The sequence below is a fragment of the Sciurus carolinensis genome, chromosome 8, assembly GCF_902686445.1.
Source record: "Sciurus carolinensis chromosome 8, mSciCar1.2, whole genome shotgun sequence".
NCBI lineage: Eukaryota > Metazoa > Chordata > Mammalia > Rodentia > Sciuridae > Sciurus > Sciurus carolinensis.
In genome coordinates this window covers 14,089,312-14,100,478 of record NC_062220.1, presented here as the reverse complement: position 1 = coordinate 14,100,478, position 11,167 = coordinate 14,089,312, and the positions used below count along the sequence as shown (strand labels likewise).

The 11,167-nt window shown below is 42.5% G+C and overlaps 1 protein-coding gene across 1 annotated transcript in view; it reads left to right on the top strand.

The window, feature by feature from the left end:
* Positions 1-7,461: 7,461 nt before the first annotated feature.
* Agk (acylglycerol kinase) overlaps positions 7,462-11,167 on the top strand; it is a 70,386-nt gene continuing 66,680 nt past the window's right edge. Inside the window, 1 exon segment of the mRNA XM_047560583.1 lies at positions 7,462-7,579. Within this exon segment, the coding sequence (XP_047416539.1) occupies positions 7,479-7,579 (101 nt within the window). The 5' untranslated portion in view covers positions 7,462-7,478.

The following is an 11,167-nucleotide window of genomic DNA, read 5'->3' as shown; positions in this document are numbered from 1 at the left end:
CAAACAGAGAAACAACATGTATCCCATTTGTTTACAATAAAATAATAAAAAAAAATTCTAAACTAGTAAAAAAAAATAAGTAAATATATAAATAAAATCATAAAAGGCACCTGGTGACAAACTTGCTGTGTGGCAGGATGACACTCCCGAACAATGCCGATATGAATCTTTATCTATGATTTGAGTGGTGGCTCCTAGTCTTTATCAATGAAGACCAGAGCATAACTGGGCTGAAAAATCACTACTTAAACCCCTAGACTTTTGGAGCAAACTGTCAGCAGCACCATGACCAGAGGACTCCATGTCGCTCAGTCTCTTGACTGCCCTGATTGGGGTCCATACTATCGCTGATTGCTGATTGACCATTGTCACCAAGGCCAGACGACTAACCACCGCTCCTGAGATGACAACTGCCATCCAGCCTCCAACTCATCGGACACAGGAGGACATCCGAAGAAATCCGAGGAGCTGAGAGAGGCTAGGATAAGAAGAATCCCCTCGGTCTTATTGACTGACTTTTTGGCTAAGAGACGTTGTATTGAGTAAGTCCATGGGGATTGGACTCTAGGTGAATAAGGGGGTGAATCTTCAATGTATTTGTGACTTGCTATTATTAGGAATGTTAAGTTGAGGGTGTATTGCATGAATAAAATCCACTTGTTGGAACCAAACTTGATTCCTCTCTTACTCACTGCTCACGACAAATTTGGAAAAGAGTAGAATTGGTATAAGTTTTCTAAACTCCAACTGACACATTTCTGAACCTGCAGAAATTCCTTCATTATCTCCAGTATTTCTAGTCTTATAAGAATACACGACTAGTAGCTAAAGTAAGTGATATGGACTGAAAGCATCGTCATTAAGAAAGGGCCAGGTGAACCACAGTGCAGCTATCAGGGAAGGTTCTAGAGAAGGTGCTGTGAGGTTGGTGTCTTAGTCCATTTTCTGCTGTTGTAACAGAATATGACAGATGAAAAACAAAGGATGTTTATTTGGGTCATGGTTCTGGTGACTGGGAGTCCAGCATGGTGCTGGTATCTGGTGAGGGACTCTGTGCTGCATCATAACATGGCAGAAAGGTGAACAACAAGCACAAGATGAAGAAAGGAAAATTAGACCTAACTCACCATCCATATCAGGAACCCAGTCCCACAATGATGGCATTAATCCATCCATGAGGGAAGAGCTCTCATGACCCAATCACTTCCTAAAGGTTTCATCTCTCACCACTATTACAGTGGCAATGAAATTTCAGCAGGAGTTTTGGAGGGGATATTCAAATCATAGTGGATGGGCAGAAAGGAGGAGTGGTAGATACTACAAGATGGTCCTGGGGATGAGTGTACGACTGCACAGGTGGCCCTACACAAACAACATGAAAGGCAGAAATAATTTAATTTTAATACTGATTCCCTGAAAGTGTTGAAAGAATACGCTCCAGGAAGTATATTCTAAGACAGTGTGTATTAGTTTACTGTGGCTGCTGTAACAAACTACCACATACTCAGTAGTTTAAAATGACACAAATTTATTACCTTATAGTTTTGGGGATCAGAAGTCTAAAATGGGTCTGTAGGGCTGTGTTCCTTTTGGTTCTAGGGGAAAACCACAGGGAAACTTACTAGTCTTGGAACATTCTGTGTGGTTAAATCATTCTTACATGATGAAGATGTTACAGGAATACTGGATTCTGGTCTTTAGAAGTTCTAAGAACATAAATGAGTATAGTACTCTCTGTGGTTATATATTCCAAAACAAAAATAAAGTCAGCCCTAAGTTAAGAAAATACATATATGTGTACAGTCACACATATATGTATACGGATTTATTTTTTAAATTTTATTTGAATGTTTTTCTGATTGGAAAGTTCATTGATGCTCACCTTTTCTCATTGTCTAGAAACATTTTTTTGGCTGAAGCCCTAAAAAATATGTTTAGTCTGCCCATTAAACCATCTAGCATTAAGTCCTAGGTGTTTTAGCCTGTAGGCAAGCAGTTCGACAACTCATTTCTAAACATAAACATTTGAGATGGTTGGAAAAGAACAGTTGAAAACAACTGTCTCCCATTCCCGCGATACCACAGCATTTTAGAATTAGAAGAGATTCTAAATCTCTTCTCAGTCCCCTCATTTAGAGGTGGAAACTCAGGAGAGAGGGCTAGAAAGTTCACAGTGTGGACCAGTTAGCAAGAGAGCGTGAAGCATGCTTTACTATACTGTAACCTCATTGGATGTTCTCATTTCCTTCAAGCATTTGTGCAGGATGGTACAGTATGCATGCCTACATATAGGGAATGAGGAGACTAGACTGCAAGCTCTATGGAGACAGGGACCATGAAGGGTGTAGAAGATGAAGACATGCCTGCAACAGGGCCTACCACATACCACACAGTAAATGCTGGCTGAATTAATTTTGAAACGAAATCTATATTGCTGACTTGGTCTCCACACCCATGTGGCTGAGGACAGAGGATTTAAATTGCCTGCTGGTAGTCAGGACTGCTGCTGGCTCTCTTGTTCCTTAGAATCCACTCAGTACACTATGGCCAGAGAGATGTGTAAAACATAAGCCAGATTCCACCACCCTTGACTGAATTCCTGATGGAGAGAGAGTACCTTCTGACTTTGTAAACCTGTGCCCTGCTTTTAAGACAATGAGGGAGGCCAGGGAGCTCCTCCTGTGATACCCCTGTTTACTGGTGATGAGTTCTGCTTCCTCAAACGTTGAAGTATAACACCAGAGAAGCACGCCAAGGCAATCACATTAAGCAGGTTTTATTTAAAGGTAATAATACAGACTTCTAATGCAGACTTCTCCTGGGAGCAAGAAGCCGGCCTTGGTTGATGGTTGAGTCCCAAGAAGTGAGTTTGCCCTGCAGCTCTTACAGATTAGGATCTCCTTTGTTCTATTCTTTCCCCCCTTATCTCTCCTTCCTGCCTGAGAGGAGGCCCAGGAGAAGATGGTGACATGGCAAAAGAAAGTGAGAAGCAGATGGGGGGTGGGCAGAGGGAGGGCCACAGGGAGGATTCAGGCAGGTAGGGGCCCAAGGGGCATTAATTAGCAACTCCCTGCCTGCAGCTATTTGGGAGGGGCAGTTAGGCAGGTAATCTTGGTGATTCAAAGGGCTCTGGAGACACTGACATTCCAATCTTCCAGGGACAGTCTCCAACTTCCAGGAGCAGATGGCTTTCATGGCTTCCATTTCCACGATTTGATCTCCTATTTCTACACTAACTTCCTGTCCCCAATTCTGGCTTCACTGCATCTGCCTCTTCTTAATTGTCTTCCTTATTTGGAGGAGGCACATTCTGGTCTCCCGTGGCCTGCCCTGTCCACCTCTCCTGCTTCATTACTATCCTTTCTCCATAACTCTCTCTGCCTTACCCACACTAGCCTTTAACATGCCAAACGGCCAGGGCCATACAGCTTCTGCACTGGCTCTTCCCTCTGCCAGGCCCTCCCTTCCCTGGACCTTGGCTTGGCCTGCTTCTTCATGCCCTTTGGGTCCCAGACCCTTTGTCTCTTCCTCCGGAAGGCCTCAGCTGCCTAACAACATTGTTCTCCCGAACTCCATTCCTTTTTATCACCCGGGTTTGTTTTCTTCCTGGCACTGATCACTATTTAAATTGCCTTACTCATTTAGTTAACTTATTTTCTGATTTAGTTCCAGGTCAAGTCCAAAGACAGTGTTTGCCTTGGTGAGCTTTCCAGAAAATATCGTTGGGCGACAGAAATACGGATGAAAGAATGAATAAACCAGCGCACGACGAGGCAGGCAAGCCCCAAAGCAGCCAGCCTTGCCGCAACCCCGGCCGCCCGGCGTGGCGGAGCCGGGCCCCGCCCGGTCCTCCAGCCCCGCGGCGGAACCCGAGGGCGGCGGCAGCGGTTTCCCTCCGCCGAGCGGGGGAGTCTTGAGAGAGCACACAGGAAAGGCAGGGCGGGGAGAGGGGCCGGGCGGCGGTGAGTGCGGGAGCCGCGCGCAGGGCGCGGGGCGCGGACCGGGAGGTGAGCGGGGCCGGGGCGTGGGCGGGGCCGCCACAGCGCGCCGGGCAGGGGGCGGCGGGCCGGGCCTGGGGCCGCGGCGCGGGCGGCGGCTGACGGGCGCCCGGCATCGCGCTGGAGTGGCAGCCTGGGCCCGGCCCGCGCGGCGCGCGCATCCACGGGCACCGCGGGAGTCGGGTGTCCTGCGTTGGAGTCCTAGGGCTGTGGCTAGCATGGGGACCCTAACTCTCTTGTCCCCTTGGGCTTCGGAACACTCCTTTGCAAAAGGGATCAGTGGGGTCCGAGCCTTGGATGGTGGATTGCTTCATTCGGGGCGCTTTACGAGGTTCTGGTGCTGCAGCTGCAGAGAACCTGCTTGGGGGCCGGGGGTTCACGGTGTCGCGAGGCAACCCCGACCTTCCACGTCAAGGGGCTTGAATACAACTAGAACCTGGGAGTTCTTCAGGGAGGAAATGGGCCCTTAAGATGAAATATGTGAATTCGAACGTATACATTTTAGACTTTGAGATGAGGGAATGAGAATTCTGGCTCAATTACAGAGGAATGTGCATTGCTAACTAATGTATTGCTTATTGTGATAAAAGTTCATTTCAACTTACAAATTACAGTCTCAGCCTATCACATGAGGCCTTCACTGCTAAACCAGGTAATCAGAGCAGATAAGGTATCATCATTTTACTGATCAAGAAATGGAAACAAGTCAAATGACTTACCCAAGCTCTCACCTGCACCAGTAAGTGCCAAAGCCAGGACGAGAATCTAGTTTCAGGTCCTTGGACCAGTCCTCTTTCCACCCTACCTTGTCTGCATATTTTCACATTGCTCGTATAATACACAAATTAATTCATTTGTGACAAAAAGAGAGTTCCATTGGAGGCAGGGATAAACTTTAAGCAGAATTACTGACTCTTGGATTGTTCTTTACTGGCATTCCTCTTGGGTGGTTTTACCTGCTCTCAAACTTGACCTCCACAGTGATGAATGCCAAATCTGTATCTTCTTCCCAGTTTCCCTAACTTCAAACTGTTATCTCCAAACTCCGCTGGATATTTTCTTAAAAAAAAATGTATTTTTTAAATTGTTGATGGACCTTTATTTTGTTTATTTATATGTGGTGCTGAGACTCAAACCCAATGCCTCACACAATGCTAGGCAAGGGCTCTACCAATGAGCCACAACCCCAGCCCCATCCACTGGATATTTTCACTTGGATGCTCCACAGGCATGTTAATTTCAATGTCTGTTAAGCTGCATACTACCTTTCTCCATAAATCTAGCCAGTTGCTCAAGCACAAAAACTGACTTGGTTCCTCCTCTCTCACCTCCCACAATCAATTGATTACCAAGAGCTGACAATTTCTATTTTCTAAAGACCTCCAAATCCATTCTCTTACTATCTTTAGTTTTGTGCCTTCCTTCCTTTAGGTGCCTAGGGATTATGGCAGTAACTTCCTAATGGTTCTCTTTAGCTTTAATTTTAGCATCTACCAGTCCATTTTACATTCTGCATCTATAGTTGAAATATGATCATATCACTCAACTGCTTAAATCCCATGAAACTGGGGTGGCATAAACGATAAATTTATTTCTCACAGTTCTCGAGGCTAGAAGTCTGAAACCAAGATGCCAGCTTGTTTAGGTGCTTGCTGAGGGCCCTCTTCCTGGTTTGCAGACAGTCGTCTTCTTGCCGTGTCCTGACATGATGGGGGGGGGATCTCTCTGGTGTCTCTTCTTATGGGGTCACTAATCTCATTCATAGGGTGCCACTCTCATGACCCAGTTACCTCTCAAAGGCCCTATGTCCCAATACCAACTTGTTGGGGATTAGGACTTCATTATAGGCATTTTGGAGGGGCACAAACATTTAGACCATAGCATTCACATAGCACCCTCTTTACTTTGGTGACTCTTCCTCATTCTTCCAGACTTAGGGAAGACTTCCCTGATCTTGCATGACTTCCTCGTGAGACCCAGTTCCAATTAGGCCTGTTCCTATAGACTCTCACTGAGCCTGTGCTCACCCCTCAACGTTCATCCTACTGTATTGCAACCATAGTTGTGTAGTAATTATGGGCTTAATAGTTGTCAGCACTTGAGAATGGGTCTGACTTTTCTCTGCCCCAACTCCTAGCACAGAGCCTGGCATACAGGTGTTTGTTAAAGGCCTCTTAAGTGAAGGAGTGGTGCAGGGCAGGATGGCGAGGACGGAGCATAGCACTCAGTAGGCCTTCAGGGCCCTTTCTCCAGCAGCCTGGATGGTATGCAGCACTTGAGGCAAGGTGGGCTCCCTTACACTGCCTTCATTTCTGCATGCAGTAAGGATGTTTCTTCCCATGAGAGGAATTTTAATGAAAGGTGGATAAAGAATAATAAAAGAACTAGACTTTTCAGTGGAAGTGGACTCCCCCCACCCCTGGTCTATTTACCTCACTCATCCATAGTCAAAAAATTTTAACATTTTTATCTGTGTAGAAAATAATTTATATTTACTTTAGAAAACCTAACATATATGTTGTAATTTAAAAAATAATCATCACCTACCATCCCACAATGTAGAGGAAATTACTTTAAAAATTTGTTTTCATTTATTTGTCTTTATATTTTTTTCAATGCATGTTCATATATATTTCTTAATAGCCATTATGTGCCAGCCAGATCTTACTCGAGGCATAGAATTTGGAAGTAACTAGAATAAAGTCCTCTCTCTCTCATTGGGTTTATATTCCAATGGGATAAGCTGATTAACAAATTAGCAAATAAATATAACTATCATCAAATGGTAGTGCCATGGTGAAAACAAATAGAATAAGGCTATATTTTGTCACTTTGAATTTTAGTAAACTTGTGCTATTTTACTTTCACAGGAGTATATAAGAATGTCAACCTCACTGTATTTTGTCCTCAGAGAATATAATTTTAAAACTTTAATTTTATAGTGATTAATGATAGTGCTTTGCGATTTGCACATCTTTGCTGAGTAAGTTGAGCATTGTTTCGTGACCATGTGTGCTTCCTCTCCATTGAGTTTTCTGTGCATGTCCTCTGCTTATTTTCCTGTTGAGGGCCTTGTGTGCTCTTTGGTTTTGAATAAACCCTTACTAACATATTGTTGAATTCCTTATACTTATGGGCAAACACTCTTAAACAGTCATATAATAAGACTGTAAGAAGACAGAAAAGCCAGGGGAAGCCTGGAAATCCTCTTCCTTTCTTCCTGCTCCTCCTTCTTCCTTCTCATACAAAAAGTGATCCAAGAAGGAAGAAAATAAGTGCTGGTGAGTGAGAAGATGGTATGATGGGATTAGAAGGGAAAAGAGGCAGAACAAAAGTGATAAGGAGGAAACCCAGCAAGGGAAGGGGAAGAGGAGAGAGGATGAAGGAATGGAGAGGAGCAATCAGGTGCTACATGATTACTTTGGATACTTATAATTTTATTTTTCTGTTTCTACTCATCTAGCAAATCTCCAGGAGAAGATGACTGTGTTCTTTAAAACACTCCGAAATCATTGGAAGAAAACTACAGCTGGGCTCTGCCTGCTGACATGGGGAGGCCATTGGCTCTATGGGAAACACTGGTAAATATCGACAGTCCCACCCACCTGCTCTCCAACCACAAAACAGCCCCAAAGGGCCTGAGGTCGAAGTTTTACTCAGCTGAGTAAAACACCATGATGTAAAAACAAACAAAAAATCTTATTTAAGCCAAAAGCCAAGACAAAGGTTTCTTCTTATAACCAGTTCTATACAATTAGAACTACATGGTACTATTAACACTCATACATCTATAGATATAGATTATTTTAATGAGATTGGAAGTGAAGCCATTTTTATTCATTTTATTTGTACTTGAAGAAATTGAGGTCCATCACAAAGAGTGAAGTCCTCTCCCAAGTTCACAGTAGACAGGAATTGGGAGTCACATATCTCCTTGGGATTTTGTTCCTTGCTTTTCTTAATATGATTTCTTGATCTGCTATCACTCCAGTTGCTGGACACTTACTGACTGTTTCTTCTATCCCCTCTGACCACCTCCATTTACCCCATTAGCCTAGGTTAATTTAAATGAGACAAAAACTTTCAAGCCTTTTGTTTGAATAAGGAATTCAGTGCGATTATGGAAGTTATTAGCCTTCAGGCATGGAGGGAGAATAAAGTGCTGGAGCTCCTTTTACATTTTAATATGGTAATAAGATTTAAATCAGCAGAGAAGTTTTTGTATAAAAATAGTAGAAATGATTGAGCAGCCAATTGGATTGCACTCTTTTGGGAATGAAGTGCTACATCTTACTATGGAGCAACATTAAATCCAGGTGTCTGTGTGAAACAGAAAACAGAATGACTGTGCTTTGTACTGTAGGTTTCTACATTGGAAGAGAGATTTGTATGGATACTTTTGTGAATGTTTTTAATTCACCACTGTCAGAAATTACTTCATGATGCAGCATGGTATCTGCTGTTTTGCAGCTGTATAAGTTGGAGCATCTTCCTTCTTTTCTAAGTATTATCAAGGCTTTGTGTTTGAATTTCATTAGCTAGCATCTAATGAAATGAGCAGACCTAAGAAGCTTACCATGTGTAATATCAGCAAAGACAAGGACAGCATAGATATTTTAATAAATAAAATATGAGACATGTAATATTTGACTTTTCCTCCCTTTTTTAAAGTACACATGAGTCCTTAAGGAGAGACTCCTGTACCTCCATTGCAGGAGCTCTGAGCTAGACTGGGACCAGCTTGACCAGGGAACTCTCCCACTTATTGGAAGTTACTGCTGCTTCCTTGACTAGGTGAGGATTTGAGAAGCTATGCCCCTTTTCAGGATGTCTTCAGAGGTACTGTAATAATTTCTTGCCCTCGTAGTCTTGAGACTTTAAAAAAGGCCATAAGGTTGCCAACACCAACAGAGGCCTCATTCTGAATTGGTTCTAAAATAGCTTGAACTCACTGTGATAGGAGCCTTGAGTCCTCATTTTGCTCTGTCTCCACCTTTGACATTCAAGGTTGCCACCCAGTGCAAACCCCTGTTGTTCTGCTTTTTGTTTTCTCAAACTTTTCTTCTGCCTGCTTTGGTACTGTTTAACTCCATTTATTTTTATTTTTATTTTTTTAAATTTTTATTCTTTTTAGTTATGTACAACAGTACAATGTATTTTGACATATTATACATACATGGAGTATAACTTCCCATTCTGTGGTTATACATGGTGTAGGGTTACACTGGTCCGGTATTCATGTATGAACATAGGAAAGTTGTGTGCAGTTCATTCTACTGTCTTTCCTATTCCCATCCTTCTCCTTTTCCTTCATTCCCCTTTGTCTAACTCAGAGTACTTCTATTCTTCCCCTGCCCGCTTATTGTGTTAGTATCCACTTATTTTTAAGTTGTGAAAAACACATAAACTTTACCACCTTAATCACTTGCAAAATGCACAGTTCATTAGTGTTAAGTATATTCACATTGCCGTGATTCCTAGAGCTTCTTTGTTTTACAAAACTGATACTCAGCACTCACTGAACAACGATTCTTCATTCCTCCCCTGCCCCCAGCTCCTGGCAGCCACCATTCTGCTTTCTGTTTCTATGAATTCGACTACCTTAGATCCATCATGTGTGGAATCAGAGAGTATTTTTCATAACTGACTTATTTCACTTAGCAAAATGTTCTTAATTTTCATCCATATTATAACCCATGGTAGGATTTCCTTTTCTTTAAAGACTGACTAGTTAAAATTCCTTTGCACGTATTTACCACATTTTCTTTATCCATGCATCTGTCTTTGGATATTTGGTTAGCTTCTGTCTCTTGGCTACTGTGAATCACACTGCCGTGAACCTGGGTGAATAGATAGCTCTTTGAGATCCTGCTTCCAGTTCTTTTACCCAGAATTGGGATTGTTGGATCATATGGTAATTCTGTTTTTAATTTTTTGAGGAAACTTCATGCTGTTTTCCATAGCAGCTGCATCATTTTACAGTTTCACCAATGGTGCATAAGCGTTCCATCCTCATTAATGTTGTTTTGGCTTTCTTTCTTTCTTTCTTTTTTTAATAATAATGCCATGCTAATGGAGGTGAGGTGATATGTCATTTCAATCTTGATTTGCCTTTCTCTATTCATTAATAATAATGAATACTTTTTCATATACCTGTTGGCCATTTGTATGTCATTTTTGAAGAAATGTCTGTTCAAATCCTTTGCCCACTTTTTAATTAGGTTATTTATTTATTTTGAATTGTCAAAATTCTTTACATATTCTGGATATTAACTTCTTAGGAGATGTGGAATCTGCAAATTTTTTTTACTGCTTTGCACATTTTTTTTTTTGATGGTAATGAGAATTGAACCCAGGGCCTTGTAAGCAGTTACTCTACCATATCTCCAGTCCTTTTTCACCTTTTTGAATGTTGTTGTTTCAGTGCGTTGATGGTCTTTGGTGCACAAAGTTCTAAAACTTGATATAGCCCCATTGTCTTTTTGCTGCTGTTGTTGTTTTTTTTTTTTTTTTTGTCTGTGCTTTGATATCGTAGAAAAGAAATTGCCAAATTTGTTGTCATCTATTCCTGGAACTTTCACCACTGCTGTCCTTCTTTCACACTCTCTACCTGCCATTGGCTAAATGCTGAACCTGAACATTCCTTGCCCACATTCCGCTTCTGAAATATGGCATGTTGGCATCCTGGTCTCGTTATAGCCTTCTGTTACTCCAGTTTTCTCATTCCCTTACTCCTATTCTTCAGTGATAACAAAACACTTGGCCTTCCCAATCTGTCTCTCTTCCCTCCTTTTCACTTTTTCACTTTTCTCAATGCCTTGATCCCACATCATACACCTTTTTACCTGTCCTGCCTGGCCTTTTCAGTTTCCCATTTCCCCCCTTTTGTCACAGCTGAACTTTTTGTCTACCTCCTGCCATGTCACATCCTATTGGTCTTCATTAGAATTTTTTTAACAGTTTTATTCCTCATCCTTCTTGGTCACTCAGCTTCAGACAATTTCGACTGTCCTTGAAAGACTTTTCCCTTTACCTCTGACTCCCAAACTCCTGCTTTTCCTCCTTCCTCTCTCTCTGGATGTTCCTTCTCGTCTGGCACTCCTCCCCATACTCAGGCATGAGGGGAGCATTCTCGGGGCTCACCCGCGGCCCTCTTCTTACACCCTGTC